We start from the raw sequence: 18,290 nt of genomic DNA, 5'->3' as shown, positions 1-18,290 counted from the left end.
AGGTTACAGAGGGAAGTCCTCTGCTATCCAAGGTTGGAAAACACCAGCTCGGCAAATTTAAAGCACTGCTGAGCCATCTTTGCACCAGCTGGCATTCACCTAGCAAATACTGATGTCTCTGACTGAGAGGCATCACAGGGTCATCTGAACACATGATGAACTTCTGATGGAGAATAAAACTTTGCTAACATGCAAGACATGGTGTTGTCTCATTGTCAGTGTCTCATACCAGTCCTACGTGCTGCAAGATCTTGTTCCCACCTACAGCTGCTCCTGCTGTAGGACTATGCCTTATGCCTTATGAGAGCAGTCACTCAGCAGCTGCTACACTTTATCTCTCATCTCTAGCCTTTAGTAGAGGTGTGATCCCATTTGGGAGGAGAATTCAGGCTGAAGATCCTGATTTGGATAGTAAGGATATGAAGTTGGCTTGTTTACACAGTAAATGGGAGGAGTAACTATTCAAACACCCAATACATCAAAGCAGCAGCTCATGGCCAGTGTTAACACAGCTGCACATTGGTTCCCACATTGGTTGACAGTGCTTGTGACTGAATCACCCATGCAGTCTGCTTCTTCATGGCACATCATCGTAGAAGGCACAGAGCACGTGCCACACTTTTTATCCTGCCCAAGACAAAATGCCTATTCATGCATACTTGGCAACACTCTACTTCAATGTGTACTTCAAGTGCCCTTTGGAAGTACCCTGTCTAGGTGTTTTCCACAGTCTGTCACAGCTTGCTGAAGATACAGAGGGAGGAAAATAGATATGTGACTTTAGAACCTAACAGTGGGATCCTTGACCATCTGATTAAAGCATTTATCTTTCTTGGTTTGCATCCCAGTATGTTTGTTTCACCCAAATGCTGGAACAAATGGATCTGTCTTGTATTGATCATCAACTGCAGCTGAGCTGAGCTTGATACATGGCCCAAAGAGATGGCCACTGAAACACAAGACCCTTTCAACTGAGAGAATACAGAATATCGTTCAGAATTGCAACTGCCTGGCAGAGAAAACCCACGTATGATCCCACCTCATTTTTCAGGAAGCTTCAATACATAGTTCCTCTGCATCACCAAAATACATGCATTTAGCCCCAGTAATGTAACCAAATTTACTACACATATACATATCTACAGTTACTATTGTCAAGTACGCATAATGCATGCTTCATGTAACAACGAATATCCGAGTCCTCTAGACATATAAGGGTCCTCTTACCTTTGGGCAGTGACAAGGAAGGTGAGTGTTTCTTCCTGCCCAGTCAAGTGGGTTGTGTCAAAGAACACACTGAACTCATACTGCGCAAAGAAAAAGCAGTATTTAGAGACACTGCATATTGTTTAAGTATGTATTTATTCTGAAACTTTATTTATATTTTACTGGGGTAATTGTACAATAGTAGCATATTTTGATACATGGAAGAGTGCTTCCTCTACTGCAAATTAGCTTTTAAATCTTCGCAATGGTCTTTCTCTTCAAATACTACTGAGTTTGGGTTTTCCTTCATTAAAAGAAGGCCTTTATCAGAATAGCTCTTCAAAGATATTTCTTGAGAAGATTATCTGCCTGGGAATGAGTCTTTCAAGTAGTGATTCTCCTGTACTGGAACTATCTCAGTACCACTCCATATGTTATTTGCTGATAAAGAGATATTTTGGGGGAATAAAGGCCACACCACAGGCCTGCATTTGGAGACTTGGAGCAAGTGGCACAAGCTAAAGTAGCATTCAGGACGCTAATTTTGAAATAAGAATTTTACTTTGATGAATAACTTCTCCATGTAGTTTTTCTGCCTAACTCCAAAACAGATTTTGGCCAAGTAAAACAGTGTCCAAATTTATTGTAATTTCAATTGCTTACATTCTTGATCATATTTTGCTACTGCATGTATTTTTTCAATTCCATTTAAAATATATATTACTTTTTCAAAATAGCAAGAAAGAATCAATTAAAAAAAACCAGAAAACAGAAACTGTTATGTTGGGTCAAAGGATACATCAATTCAAATGGAAAGGACTTGCTTTCGAAATTAAAACTTTCTGAACAATTTCAGACTCATTTTTTTCAGGTCATCAATAAGTTATTCCTCATATTCTCACCCTTCTGGGTTGGTCATTTATATAGATCATTTTAGTGGCAGAAATAACCCAGGGGTTTTTAAACATTATGAGAGTATATCTTCTCTTACAGAACAAAATCATCTTTAAAAAATCTACCAGAAGACCGTAAGATGAAAAAGCCATTAGTGCATGTTCATTGTCATTTGTATAATGCACTTTAATGTGAAAGAAGACCAAAAAACTCACAGAGGCAACATAAGTGAGACAGAGAGTCCTTTTCTAATTTTCTGCAGAGGAAATACATAAGGTTTTCACAGCTGCAACTCTTGCACCGTTTTTCAAAGTCAGTTTATTGCAGTGCCCAGGGCACTGCCATTGGCTCTGTCTGGTGGAAAAGAAGATAGCTAGTCTCTGTAACTGTGAAAGGCTTGGATATCTGGCTAAGCAAGCTAGAGAAAGTATCTATCACAGACATTTAACAGCGCAGTTGGCTTTCCAGCCACTTCTTGGAGACAGAGATAAATGAACCATTATTCTGCAAATGCAAATATCAACTTTACCGTAGATTTGGATCTCATGAAAGGAAATCCCACACTGCACTTGAGGAAATCTGATTCCAGTAACTCACAAGCAATGCCCAGCTCCTCCTGCAAGAAAATAAAGAAGAAGACCATGAGATTACAGATTTGGGGAGAAAAAGAAGACTGCTAAGAAATAGCATCATAATGAAGTACTATGGAAAATTAAATATTTCCCATCATATCACTGTGTTGTACTTTCTTATTTCACATTAGTCAGACCAGCATGGGGAAGAAGACAGCCATCAGAACCTTGCTCTAAGAGACAGATCATGAGGAAATACTGCACGGGGTAAAAACACTGGAGTCAGGGGATCAGCCAAAGCTCTTGGATAACCCAGTTCTTCCCTCCACTTATTAAAAGAAAGCTTTCAAAAGATCCACAATATAGGTTTTCTAAGGCCGTTCTTCCAGGTACCTGTACCATAAAGAGAGAACAGTGTTGGGAGACAGTGACCAAACCATGCCATACACAGAAGAGAAAGTTAATCTGGTTCTGGTGACATTCAACGCCCTGGTCCCTTGCTCTGGTCCACAAGGTGAGTCATGCTGGTATGGATACAAACCTTCTTTGGTGGCACAATAGTGGCATAGAGAAAGTGGAGGAATGAGCATCTCCTCACGCTAAACATTGAATATGGACAGTCAATAATTCAAATGCAAAAGGTTAAAGCAGCCCTATCCTGCTTCACTGGTGACTCCACTAAAACAGAAATTCTTCTGGTTAATAGAGAGTCTTTCATTGCTCCATATAATTAGTGCCTAGCTCCAGATGAACACCTTCCCATTACAAGATCATCAGGGAACAGCTGAATACTTTGCCACTGTGGCCTAGTTCGTCTCACTAAACTTCAGGAGTGTGATTCAGCTCTGGAATCTGATATATGCTTCTAAGAGACTACACAGCAAGTGACTGCTATGTGATTTACATGTCACTGCTCCCAAGGTAGAAAAAGGATGTAGAAAACAGTCCAGCAGACGAAATGCAGGTGTTTAATTTAGACTGGGTTGGATACCTCTCTAGGGCCTCCTGTTAATTAGATCATCACCCAAACTACAGTGTTTATGGTGTGTGCTATAATACAAATGCCTAAATTTTAGATATCTCAATCCATAAATTTATTTTATTCCAGATATGCAGCTGAGAATCTCTTTGCTACAGAACATATTATTTACTTGACCTATTTTCAGTATTTACAGCAATTTGTAAAGCTCATGCTCATGTACATCTCCTGAGTTACTTCAAATATGTACTTAAAAGTTACATTCTCAGCTGGAACAAGCACGAGTGGAAGGAGCTTCCTGAACCACGCACTTGGGTTATAGGCATCTCCAGGAAATGCCTCTACCTTCCACATTCTGACCTGAGCACAACATTAGTGCTCTACAGACATTTAGCTTCAAAATCATGGCTCAAATCAGGGCACATATCTCTACAAAAGGATAGATCAAATACATTCTTTCTTAACTAATTTAGACTGCATTTCACTGGTTTCATGAGAAGCAAAAATAATGTAAGGAGAAAATCAGTGCACACCTGGAGATGCCCAATAGAGTGACATTACTGCAATACTACTAAAATGCCAGAGAGGTGGTCTTCCCATTCAGTTTCTCTATGGATTTGCTTCCTTGCAATCTTTAGCAGGCTTCCATTTCTGGAAATATGAAAGATGGCATTTCTTAGGAAATCAAATATCTAGCTTCAGTAGTATGGAGCTACCATCCACATATGTGTCAGATTTTCTCCTCTAAATGAACACAAAATAGAATAACAAGTGCTTCGTGGGCAAAGCATCCCTTTCACTAGCCTTTTCCTCTCAGGAATCTGGAAAGTTCTCCAGTTATATGAGAGTGATTGAGAGAACATAAGCAGCTGCATAACCAAATAAAAAATTCCACAGGTGTGTCCTCTGAAAACATTCTTGGTTCTGGGTCAATCAAATGTCCCTTGCTAACTGGGGCAAACTATGGACTCTCTTCCATCAACACCTAGCCTGTGTCCTTTCAAGGATGGTTTCTAATTACACAGTTGTCCAGTATGGTGACAGTGAGCAGACAGACCCAAGAGACCAACTCCTCTCCTCAAGGCCATATCCCTCAAGAGATGTCAAAGACCAGGATAACTGAGAGAACCATCACATTGATAAGAGAAGAAGAGCACTCCTTTTTCATTTTGCACACTGATGTCCTTGCAGACCAGACAGCTGGCAGGCAGATGCCAATGGTTTTATTGGCTGCAAAAGGAAATTATCAGATAACATTAAATTCACTTTTTTTTTCTATTGTTGCTTGGAAAAGTTTAACAGATGCAGGAAGATTGACTCAAATGACTTCCATTAGCATACTGTCCACCGTAATAATTAATACTAATGCATTACTGAAGTTCAGAGTGGAGAGTATGAAAAGGTTATTCCCCGAGAGGGTGGTCAATCACAGCAACAGGCTCTCCAGGAAAGTGGTCAGGGCACCAAAACTGTCAGAGCTCAGAAAGTATCTGGACAGTGTTCTAGGTTACAGGTTTAATTAGGGAGTCCTATGAGGAACAGGGAGCTGGATTTAGTGATCCTTATGGGTCCCTTCCAACTTGAGTGATTCCAGTAATGGTGCATAATAGAACTTTTCAATGCTAGGAAACAGCAGAAGTAAGTTTGGCTTCACCATACTGGTTCAGCCTCCCACAAATTTATAAATTAAAGGCTACCCAGAAAAACTTTTCCCATGGACTCCTTGGCTTGCTCTATGATTAAGATGGAGAAGCTCAGCTAATGAGTAAATATTTTGGTTTTCCTTCACTGCTCACTGTTTAGCTTCAGGCCTCAATTTCAGTGTGCTGTTCTGGAGGGAGAGAAAATTGTTTCTTCATGTGGTTTCCTGTGTTGGTCAGCTCTCTAGACTGAATTTTCACACTGTTCCAGGAAGCTGAAGGGGTGATGTTTTCTTATCTTACAAATAGGGAACAGCAGTGCAATTCAGGGCTTACACAAATTGCAGATACCACTTCTTGCTGATGTTAGCTCATGCTTTTAGTGAACAGTGCTTCTCTATGACTATACAACCCATTTGAAAAACTCAGCTTACTGCATGAGCTTCATAGCAGTTCCTAGTTTGCTTAGAAAACACAGCCAAAAGGGTTGGCCATTTCCCTTCCAACGAGACAGTGTGAAGCTTTATCTGGAAAACTTCCTTTCTGAAACATTTCAGAGTGTTACATACTCTTAGTCAACCAGATAAATAGTCAGCTAATTAGTCAAATAACTGTATTATTACTTCATCGCAAATGTTGACCTGGTTATGAGAAATACGAAGTGCAGGCTGGCTCACAGTCTGTTTCTCAAAGTTCTTTATCACAGAAAAAAAAGGTTCCTCATCATTCTAACATAAGCAATGAAGCACTCAAGTTCAAGACATTGAAACCTCCTCAGCCTCATCTTGATTTACCATTTTCAAATCAGAGTTCATATAGGTTTTTTTCCCCCGAGTCTTGCATAGCTCATATGGGATGACTTGCTGACTAGCCAGTACAACCTGACCATTCTCTCCCTCACTTATGTGCAACCAAAACCCTCCAACCTTCCTGAGCCAGATCTGGCAGTTCACATAATTATATTTGGTTTTTATTTTTCCCACCCTTAGCATCATTCATTTCTTCCCCATAGGCAGAACCACTCCTCTGAACTGATGCTGGCCTTGGCACCAATCCAGAGTCATCACTCTACTTCCTCAACTTTCTCTCCACTCATCTACACCCACGACTGGTTGCAAGTTCCTTGCCTAAAACATCTCCTTAAGTAATCTTCCCCAGCGCCCATTAACTGCCCTTCAACACTGGTACTCCAATACCAACAACAACTCTTCTACCATATTATGACTATCAGCAAAAGCAAGCATTCATATAAGTACAGGTCATTGGTGTTATTTCACATTCACCAGTATTCTCACAGAGAAGGGGCAAATTCAACTACTCCAACACTCATTTATGACCTGCTAGCTCTTTGTTTTTCTAAGCACACAGCCTACAAGTAGATACTTCATCTGCAGTGTCAACAAGGAGATGCAACAGAACCATACTAAACATGCGAAAAGGATGTGCCAGACGTGGCTCTCAATAGAAAGTTATATTAATTTCTGAACTTAAGGTAGTTTCTGTATTGTGCTGAATACTGCTGACTATCTGTGCCAAAGTTCATGTCATACTTATAAAAACTCTTCTGATTATCTGCTATTTTTAAGGAACTTTTCATTAAAACCACAAATGAAAGGCATTGAAACTTCACTGAGGAATTATTAAAATAATCTGTATATTTTTAAAGGGAAAAAAACTCATGTTGATAGAAAATACATTTGCCAGCAGTTTAAATTTCTCTTTCCTTAGCTATACTGAAATTAAAGGTCTTTTATATTGCTGTTGTTTAAATTGAAAAAAAATCCTCCTCACAAATCTTGGCTGCTAGCACATACATTCTGGAACTGATGAGAAAATGTCCTGGAAGTCTTGATAATATGTTGGCAGAACACTCCTGTTTTGAAGATGTTGAAAATTTACTTGTTAGGATTTTTTCTTGTAATGCACTTGTTTTCCAAAGGATACAAAAGCAGAATGACAAGAGTGAGTTCTGAGGAACCCTGCATCTGTTGTCAGAGCACACACTCTTGTTACTGCTTTCCTTGTTGTTATTAATTTTCTTGTTCCATGATGCCTGTCTGTGAACTGGTGCATTTAACACCACAGAGGATCATGAACAGTATCCTCAGCCAATAAGTCTTAAACCAAATATCCTGAGAAAACACCACAAGGGAGGGCTACTTGCATGTCCACCTCATGCTATGCTTAGTCTCAAAAGTCAGGTACTATGCATCTACCTACTATATCCTCTCTGGCATATAGATTTTATAACTATCCCCACTAGGTATTTGGAAATTCTCTGACCTGCACCAAAGCTACAGACTTACACTGGACACTAGGAAAATTTGCTTAATTTGTAGAGATGTTTATTCTCATCATAGACCCTGACTAAAAGGCATACTTATTCCTCAGCAATTTCAATGTGAACTTTTTGTGAGAAGGGATACTTTCCCAAATGAGAGTTTAGATGAACATCTGGACATTTTGTTCCACACAACAGAACAATTACATAGACTTGACCTGCATTTTAAGAACTTCCTACTTTTGGGAGATATCACAAAACATATGTCTGTTCACAGCTGGTAATCTGCTTCCTACACATGTGACTTGCAAAGCTGGGTAGAATAAACATGTCAGGAACCTAAAATAAAGACTCATCTCTTTGATAATGTTTGAAATGGCTCCTTCAAATCACTCTTCATGATCTTGTCTAAGCCCTTCAGTTGTGCTATCAAGAACTCATGGGTTTCTCTGCGGCTTTGGAAAGCAATTTTTTTATTTTGCTCCTACTTATCTCTCCCTGCCGCACAGTTCTATAAATCCCTTCATTGAGGCTTAAGGATATAAAGATGTACCAATAAATTTAACAGTCACCTTCTGGACATACTAATGTACTTTCTTTCTACAGCAACTGATGTACAAAAGAATGTGGGTCACAGTTATCCACATATGCAGTGCAATTAGGGATGCCTGAGCTCACAAAAGGCTAGGGATTTTTTCAAATAAAAAGTCTGGCTCTGACTGGGTTTCCTTATGACTGACAGCAAGTACAACCCAGAGTAATTTAATCTTGGAGTCTTCCTCATGTGCACACAGCTTAGTTGTTCTAACACAAAATTCCACAGATACCACACTTTCCTCTAAAATAGTACTTCGTAGGATATTTTAAAACTGCAGGAACAATTACTGGTATTACTGACTGGGAATTCACTGGCACTATGCAATAATTCAAGATCATCTGCAATTACTGAAATGGTGTGTCTGATCTACCTCAGATACTTCTTAGAAGTTGTTCTGATTATCATCCCTGAAAGCCCTTTAAGCCTCTCTTTTCTTCAGATAACTAGCTGTCTGATGTCTGCTTTGTGTCTTTGTCAGCAGTACTATCTGGTAATTGAGCAGACAGTATTTCCTCTGTGTTTCTGGGCTGGGTCTTGCCAGGCACAGAACTTCCCCAATTCCATCAGTCCACAGCCAATGCCAAAGGCACCAGGAATTCACTTTTGCTTGGAAATCTCAGTATCTCACAAACTGGGCCGGCAGTTTTGGAGTTTGGTTTTTCTTCTTTTGCTCATCTGTTTCAGGAGTTCTAAATGCACAAAGCCTTCAAACAACCACTGCCATGAGCACCCAACTCTCTCACTACCGCGCAACCCAGGGACTGGACAGGAGGGAAGCACGGGGAGAGTTGTGCATGATGTCAGGATGCACTGCTTTTCTGAGGCCAGCTTCCTAGGCAGTGGAGATAGCACTCAGTGGGGCACCAGACCACCTGGGAAGCCACAGTGCCTCTCATGAGCTGTGAGTATACATTGCAAACTGCGGGAAAAGTCATCCTGTTACTGATAGTAACTTTGAAGATAGACTGCAGTAGTTAGCACAGGTTGCCATAGCTTTAGAAGTAATCATGGGTCCAGGAAATATTTTCATGTGCATTTCAAGGAGTTTCTTCTCAGAGTGAAAATCCCATGAGCTTTGTTTCACTTTATGGAAGTACAGTTTACTTGGGAACTTCAAGCAAGCACATTGTGGTCAGAAACTCTTCTGTGTATAGTTTTCCACTTGCCAAAGCAAAGTGGGTAATGGAATCACTCACAAGGAAGAAAAAGAGGTTCATGATGGAAAGAAATTAAGATGGCATTACTCTTTTAACATAACAGTTCTGGATCTGCAAACATTTATTCTCTTGTAAGTAATTTCCAAACACAGGTGGAATGCAAGTAACAATGTGAATAACATGAAGGCCAAGTCAGCGATAAACCAGCATCAATAGCAACTATAATGTAAAAATTACTGTCAATCCTTAGCTGTTAGAAAAAATATTACGGAGAGGGAGTTAGACTCAACAGACTCATTAGTCTAGACTTGCTCGTCTAGACCTTGTCATGAAACTAGCATTTATCTAACCTCTTGAATGCAATGATTAAAGAATATTGGATATCAAATCAAATTATAAAATGGAATTAAAGGATATTATGTGTGTACCACAAAGGTCTGTTTTTAAAGATGTCACAGAGACTGAAAGTTTTTCTTTATTTTTCAACACATAGATATTCCCCTAACAAACCACATCAAGAAATATGAATAACACACATAATGAATTCTGTGAACTGCTGTTTCACCAGTTGACCCTCACCATCCCAATGACTAATGAGCAAGGAAAACTACTACCTGAGTATGCTGACATTTATACAGCCAAATCCACATATGAAGGTGTGGGGCAATGGGGCAGCTGGACTTGTATTCTAATAATAAATTGATCCTCTGATTCATTACCAGAAAATAATCTTGAAAGGGGGTTGGGGAACCTCAACCATTGTTTCATGAAAAGAACTAGAGGGAAAATGAAGTTTCCTTTGGCATTAGGGGGAAATTTCCTGGTCTATTTCACAATCTCACTAGCAAATGCTGTAGGCACATCCCACCCTGAAATCCAGCAAGCCTGGCTTCAAACGTCTAGAATATGCTCCTTATTTTGAGAAAATGGCTATTTCTGCATGATTAATTAAAGCCTCTCACCTCTTCCTTCTTGTTTCTGGATGGAACCTATTTTAGAGATAGCTTACTGATCCCAGCCAACACAGCAAATACTTGAGCAAAAACGGAAAGACAAAAACTTTTCTATTTACTAGATATTTCCAAATCTCTCATAAACTTTTATCTTAACTGGTGAAAAGCTATTGCAGCAAATTTTTAAAGCACCACAGCTAAGAAGCTGAAGAGGCAGCATGAATTGTTCATTCAGCTCAAGCGATTAGGCCCCAAAACAATTTTCAGAACCAGTCAACAAAATCAATCATGTTTTTGTTCCTCCCATCTATTAAGGATGTGCAGGGTAGGTGGTGAAACTCTAAGGAGAAACAGGGATCTGGTGCCACTGAGAAGTTCCAACACCTTTGCTGCCACACTCTCATTTTAACAGACCAACTTACATTGACTTTCACTGTACTACGCTAGCTAAATATTTCTTTTCCCTGCTTGCTGAGGAATGCTGAACTTAATTTTTTCAAGAAAACGATAGAGGAAACATCACCAAGACACATTATCCCCACAGAGCTGTTAGGTCAGCTGACTCTCATTTACTGAGAGGATGGCCACATTTCAACTATGTTGTTTGGCCAGGCTTTACTCTATGACCCATTCCCATATGTTTATGTATAGCCACATATTTCTGCACTCTAGAAAGTACAGTAATTTCACAATTATAAGCCGCACCATTTTGAGCAAAATTTTGGTCCAAACCCGAAAGTGCGGCTTATAATCAGGTGCGGCTTATATATGGATAAAGAATGAAAAGTTGCTGTTTTAGTTTGGAGGACAGGTGTCTGCTGAGAAAGGCAGGAGCCTCTCTTTGAAATGGAGAATGTAAACCCCCTCCCTCCAAATTATTATAATTCTGAAATCAAGGGGCTTTCAGGCAAAGATATGGGAATTAGGAATAACAGTTTTTTTCTAGGGAAATTAAAATAGAAATACAGTACTACAAAGAAACAAACTCCAAACCCTGACAAAGTCAGAGTACAACCTGACACCCCATCAAGCAGGGTGTTGGTAGAAATTCAATTAAATGGTGGTTGCAGTCTTCCTGCAGTGACAGATGTGGCTCAGTTGGAGCAGTGCTCCTGCAGAAGGTGCAGTTTCCCTCTGGAGGTCCAATGGTGATGTGGAGAAATCCGGTTTTCCTCTGGAGTCCAGTGGAGAAAGGGGCTACCTTAGTGTCCCAAAACCTCTGTTTTTATCTTAGTAAAAAATGTTGGGCTCTTCCCCCTGGCTGGAGCAACTTCCAATGGGATGAAGTAATTTTATCAGTCCCACAGTGGGACTCAATGGGCCATTAGCAGAAAATGACTCGCTGGAGGAAGGATGGGTTGTGAAAAGATAAGGAACAATGCCTCACCTGGTTTCAATGGATGGTCCATTAGTAGAATATCTCCGGTGGAGATAAGGATCACTGCCCCCACCCTCAACAGATGGTGATAGAATAGACACTGTTCATCACACTCTGTATTGTAACCCAAGACAGTTGCCGACACCCGGACGTGCAGCTTATAATCAGGTGTGGCTTATAATCGTGAAATTACTGCACTTAGAATCACAGAACCACTAAGGTTTGAAAAGATCTCTGATATCATCAAGTCCAACCTTTGGCCAAAAATCACCTGGTTGACTAGACCATGGCACTGACTAGACCAGTGCCACATCCAGTTGTTTCTTGAACATCTCCAGGGATGGTCATTCTACCACCTCCCTAGGCAGTCCATTCTAATGTTTAAGAAATTCTTCCTGATGTCCAACCTGAACCTTCTCTGGCACAGCTTGAGGCCATTTCCTCCTGTCCTGTTGCTGGTTTCCTGGGAGAAGAGGCCAACCCCCACCTCCTTCCAAGTAGTTGTAGAGAGTGATAGGGTCACCCCTGAGACTCCTTTTCTCCAGACTAAACAACCACAGCTCCCCCAGCCACCTCTCATAAGATGTGCTCCAGAGCCTTTAAACAGCTTTGTTACCCTTCTCTGGACATGCTCTTTCTTGTAATGAGGGACCCAGAAATGGACACATGATTTGCGATATGGCGTCAGCAGTGCTGAGCACAGGGGGACAATCACTTTCCTGGTCCTGCTGGCCACATTATTCCCAATACAGCTCACTGGCTTTCTTGGCCACCTGGGCACACACTGGCTCATGTTCAGCTGTTGTCAAACTAGCACACATAGCTCATTTCCCTCAGGCAGATTTCCAGCAAATCTTCCCCTAGTCTGTAGTGATGCATGGGGCTGTTGTGACCCAAGTGCAGGATTCGGATCTTGGTCTTGTTGAACCTCATACCACTGCTCTCAGCCCATCAATCCAGCCTATCCAGAACCCTATGCAAAGCCTCCCTACTCTCCAGCAGATCAACACTCCGTTCTAATTTGGTGTCATCTACAAACTTATTGAGGGTGCACTCAATCCCCTCATCCAGATCATCATACTGAACAGGATCGGTCCCAGTATTGAGATCTGGAGAACACCACTAGTGACTGGCCAACCAGATATGCCACCATTAATCACCAAGAAAATGGATATTAAGGTACAGAATGGGAAAAATCCATGATCCACATAAACCAAAGCATGACAAAAAGCTGCCTACCTAGTAATGTACTATCAGTTTCCCAATTAAGACAAAACCTTTGCTCATAAAAATTTGAAAACATGCCTTTTAAAAACACTGCACTAGTTAGCAAATACACCAGTATAAACATAAGGCAACTTCTCTGTACTAAACCATGTTCTCCAAGTTCCACATATGAAAACATAGTAAAATGAAAACTAAGGGAAAAATCAGTTTCTGACTCCACAGTGATATATTTTAAAAAGGAATCATAAGCACAGGGTCACAAGTCCTGCTCTATTGTGGGCTCCTTTCTCCATAGATCTGCAGATCCCTGCCAGGAGACTGCCCCAGCAGGGGCTTCCTATGGGGTCACAGCCTTTTGGACATCTACCCGCTGCAGTATGGGTCTCCTCCATGGGCTGCAGGCAGATCTCTACACTCCCATTGACCTCCAAGGGCTGCAGGGGCACAGCTGCTTCACCATGGTCTACACCACAGGCTATAGGGAAAAGCTCTGGCATCTAGAGCACTTCTTGCCCCTCTTTCTCCACTCACCTTGGTGTCTGCAGAGCTGTTCCTCTCACATGTTCTCACTCTTCTCTGGCCACAGTTACTTCTGCCTGATAACATTTTTCCTGCTTAAATATCTTATCACAGAGGTGTTAGCACCATCTCTGACTGCCTTGGCCTTGACCAGCAGTGGGTCTGCTGTGGAGTCAACCGGCACTGGACATGGGGGAAGCTTCCAGCAGCTTCTCTGAGAAGCCATTCCTATAGCCCACTCTGCTACCATGCAAATCCAATAGTTACACATATTTTTATTCAGCAACAAAAACTATCTTTAAAACATGCTGCTCCAAAAATTAAAAGTAGGAAACAAAAGGCAGAAATCAAACAAGTTAGCCAATATTCATTTTCTAGTGGTACTTCTGAAAGCATGGATAATGTACACCCAGATATACTGTAAGAGAAACTAGTATAAGGCTTCATTTAAAATGAATATTGGTCTATTCAACAGCAACACAGCTATTCGCTCTTATTGTTACAATGAAATGCTTAAATTCTTAATGAGTTAAGAAAATAAATTCAAGTATCATCAGCTACACAAAATCTGAAAAAGTAAACTAAAACCCTCACAAATAACTTAACACCCCCACCCCCAAACTCACAATTAAAACCAAATACATAATGAGGAAATAAAATCAATACAATGAAACCTTACCCTACCCTTCTGTCCTTTCCATCCTTCACTGGTAATAATTTTCAAATGTAAAGAATAACATTGAGGTAATAACAATGATAGTGAGCCTGGCACTGAATATTTTCCTGGAATTTATAAGTCTTAGCTAAACATAAAATCCCCCAACAACCAAAGCCAAATCTGAAACCCCCATAAATGCCTCCTTGAAACACACATAGGTTTGGGGATTTTGGTCTTTCTCTTTCAGAAGCTCAAACACATTGTGCATTATGATATCTTCCCCAAAAACCCTTTTAACATCATGAAAACCTTGAAACCTAGGGATAATGCTGAAATGCAAAGGTATCACCCATTACCTACTGCACTAGGATATTGAAACAGGTTTATTTAAAATATATTTTCCTTTTTTTTTTTAAATAAAAGCTTAGCATATCACTAGGTAAGGCTTTAAGATGTACCACACTACTTTTTAGTTTTTTAGTGCACTCCTCCTTTTCCCTGGAATTCACTGTGTCTGCAGATTGCTATGGCCAAAAGTCAAGTGCAAGTTTTCTGGCCTCCTCCCAAAGGTAGGCTGCAAAAGTGCTGCCATCTGGGAATGTGCCTGGTTTGGCATCCCCTGCAGCCTGCCTGAGTGGGGGGACCACAGTGAAAAAGCAGTCCCCTGCTCAGCCCCAGAGCCTGCAACAAAGCTAGCTGAAACACTTCTCACTCCTCCTCCCTGCTGTGCTCAATGCCTCTGGTTTTGATGAAATGCCACAGGAAGCTCCCTCTCAAAAAAACCCCAAAAACCACAAACCAAAACTTGATTTGGGGCCTCCTTCAGATGGGGTTTAACATGCCTGCTTCTGCTAAGAGGAACAGAGACTGATATAAAACCCACAGACAGGAAAGTTGTGATTTCTTAAGCAGCACTGGCCCCTCCTTTGATTTTCAGCTAAAAACTTTTCACAACCTTACTCACATTTTTGACTATGCAGCTGGTTTTTTTCAGCCTTTCTACAGCAAAACTGATATTGACTTCAGAGAAGCTATACCTGAAGTATGCCACATGATCATGTCTTGTGCTTAATAAGATTAAAGAGTGTTTGGGTTTTATCCTATCAGTTTCACAGGCGAAAACTAAATAACTAGGTAAAAGAGAACAATTGGCATTGCTTCCAGCCACAGAAGACCATGGTTACAACATTCTAAAGGACTAAGCAATGAAAATAAGTATAAATATATATACACATGCATATTACCTGTATAATATACGTGTTTATGTATACTGTAAAGATAGATATATATATATATTTGTTTACAATTTTATTGGATTTTACACAAGGAGTGTAATTTATCTTCCGACAGCATCAGAGATGCCAATTAGAAAAGTGACCAAGAGAGGCTCCTGCCAAAACAGAACTGACCTTTTATACTGGAAACTCAATAAACTTAAGGCTTCAAATTGCAACAAAAATAATGCCCACTTCTTGCTGTCATGAAAGGCACTGAAAGCTGTGCAAATTAATTCTTATTTTGGTCTTTTGCAGACGATGTCAAAGTTCAGACAATTTTAAGCCTCATCCTAAGAACACAGGAGATGAACCCTGCCCATAGATTTTTTACCTCAAACATTGGCAAGTCTTTGTCCACTGAGTTTAAGAGCAAAACATGATAATGAAGTGAGACACTGGGACAAGGAAAGTCACTGGTGATCTTTGGGATCCATAGGGACATACCCTTAAAGCATACCTTTAAATAAGCATATCCAAGACAAGTATATTGAGTTCACTATTTACTGGGCTCTGTGAAGGCTTTTTTATCTTTCTCCTAGTAATGCAGTTTATCAAAATAATAGTCTAGATAGGGGTGGATGGATCTCAGCAAAAATCTCTATTTTTGCCAAAGCCCTCTCCCATGACTTGGTACTGCTGACTCCCAGCTCTATGCAGCTCCTGAATCTGTGCAGGGAGATGCACCTTGGCTGGTGTGCTATGGGCCACTCAGAGACTGAAATGGGGTGAACAGCTACTGCCTGTAGCTGTTGGGCTCATGGAGCCCTTCTCCATCTCCTTGAAGATGTTTCCTAAGTTAAGTGCTTTGGATTTCCTTTTTTCTACCTCACCTGGATGGAAACCAGGACCTCTGCTGATGCCCAGACACAGAGAAATGACACATTGCATGGTACATCTGTTCAATACAATTACTTACTCCAGCAGACAGGTCAGGATTCACTGTAATTGGTCTTTTCTATAGCACAGGCTAACTTCCAAACCCCTACAAAAAGTAGATCTCACATGACTGTACTCATCCACACAGCTGTTCTTCCTTTAGAAAATCATTCCCCTGGCAGACGTGTGAGAAGGGCAGAACTAGGCAATCACATAAAACCTCCCTTAATAATTTGTGCCACACAAAGCATCCCAGGATCTTCCTCAAAACCACTATATATACACTATATATATATATATATATATGCATAGGATCATAGAACCATCAATGTTGGAAAATACATCCAAGATAAACATTATGATAAATCATTATGAGCTCCTCCCAGGACACTTTCCACACTGTGTAACCCAAAGCACAGCTCCACATGATCAGCATGAAACTTCTCAACATATATAGCAATCAAACTCACACAGGTTCTTCCAACACTGAGCAGAACAAGATTTAATATCCTGAAAAATCACAGCTTCTAAACTGCAAAACTTCTAAGCTGTCATTCTATTAATTCAGTTAATTTGTTGGGGAAAAAAAATAAAGTAATAAAAAATGATCTATATGTCTATACATTCATATATCTGGATATACACAAACCCCATACAAGCCAAATACCAACGTCTCTCAGATCTACATGATAAATCATAGTATAGGAGAAAAATTTTAAAGGCTCAAATTGCTACTATCTACACAAATAAACCAAATCTACAATGTTCACTCCCTGATGACAGGAATGATACATGAATCCCAAGTGAAATTCTTGGATCAACAGTCTAGCCTTCAATTCCTGACTGCTGTGAGTAGGGGTATATTAAGTAACACTTACAGGCCCTGACCTGAAAATGCACTGCTCCTTACTTATCCCTAGGGAAGCAGAAAAGTTGTGGGTTCCATTGAGCATTCACAGAAAAAGAATATTAAAATAAACAATGAAGTCTGATAGCTTGAGCTGCACATGTGTTTTTTCCTTCCCAGTTAAGAAAGTGGACAATTTTACCCCAGGGATACAAAACATTTTGGTGCACTCTGGAGCAATAGTTGATCATTAGATTTGCAAAAACAGAGAGACAACAAATGACATGGCTACTGTCACACTACTCATATTCCCAAGCTATGGCAATAAAAGCTTTTGCTTTCCCAGCAAAGGGTTCAAATCTCCATGTAATTGATACATGGCTTGGGCAATCATCCACATGAACTTGTGCAAGGGGTCAGAGCTTCCGCACTACTCGGCAACACTCTCCTCTGACCCTCAGTCAGAGTAGTTTACAGAGCTAGTCAAACACACTACATGCAAATACAGGTGGATTAAATCAAAACACTGATTTAAAAGGATTTCTCCTAGTAATCTTTAAGAGGTTTCTGCTAACAAGCTGGATGTGAATTGAGACTGATCATGTTAACTTGTCTACCAGGGGATCCTGATGCCAAACTGATTTTTGCTTTCATATATTCTTCACATACACTTGTAGCTCTGTAGCCTATTACTGTATAACTAAATAGATTCATAGTTAGTATTTTACTGCTCTGTTAGATAGAAAGACAAAACATTCCCAGGTCCCAATCCTAACCTAGATTTTCCTGAGAATGAAGCTCGAGTGCCACTTTCCTATAAACAACTAATGAGGAATGGGGGCTTTAAAACAGGGTTGAACCAAAAGGGGGAATTACCTCATCACTTGTGTCTCTAACTGGGAATTCTCATCAATTATGCTAATTTGCTAAACTTATAAAACTGTACTCGCTTTATGTCACGGGTGTATCTTCATTTCAGCATCTTGTGCACCTGAGGGGATTCTTTGTAAAGTTACCTGCGTTTTATCACCTAACCATGATTTGAGGGCATCAACTCAAAGGGGCAGCAACTGCTAGAAAATCAGAGATAATGAATACCCAGGACCTAAATTTTCTTCCAGTGGTCCAAAAGGGAGCCTGTGTCTTTGATTTTTGTGTCCTATCCTCTCCCTGCCAGAGTTAAGACTGGGCCAGTTTGATCAGTGTGGGAATCTGGTGCAAGAAAATT

General features: G+C 40.4%; 1 protein-coding gene across 1 annotated transcript in view; it reads right to left on the bottom strand.

Moving 5' to 3' along the window:
* The window catches only part of ITGA9 (integrin subunit alpha 9), a 227,338-nt gene that overhangs the window by 60,057 nt on the left and 148,991 nt on the right, over positions 1 to 18,290 (bottom strand). The window contains exons 19-20 of the mRNA XM_033077526.1: positions 2,630 to 2,716; positions 1,228 to 1,307 (exon numbers count right to left, since the gene is read on the bottom strand). Of these exons, the coding sequence (XP_032933417.1) occupies positions 1,228 to 1,307; positions 2,630 to 2,716 (167 nt within the window). The remainder of the gene's footprint in view (positions 1 to 1,227; positions 1,308 to 2,629; positions 2,717 to 18,290) is intronic.

This window comes from Catharus ustulatus, chromosome 1 (genome assembly GCF_009819885.2).
Source record: "Catharus ustulatus isolate bCatUst1 chromosome 1, bCatUst1.pri.v2, whole genome shotgun sequence".
NCBI lineage: Eukaryota > Metazoa > Chordata > Aves > Passeriformes > Turdidae > Catharus > Catharus ustulatus.
The sequence above is the reverse complement of the archived record's forward strand: the minus strand, read 5'-3'. Positions and strand labels throughout refer to the sequence as shown.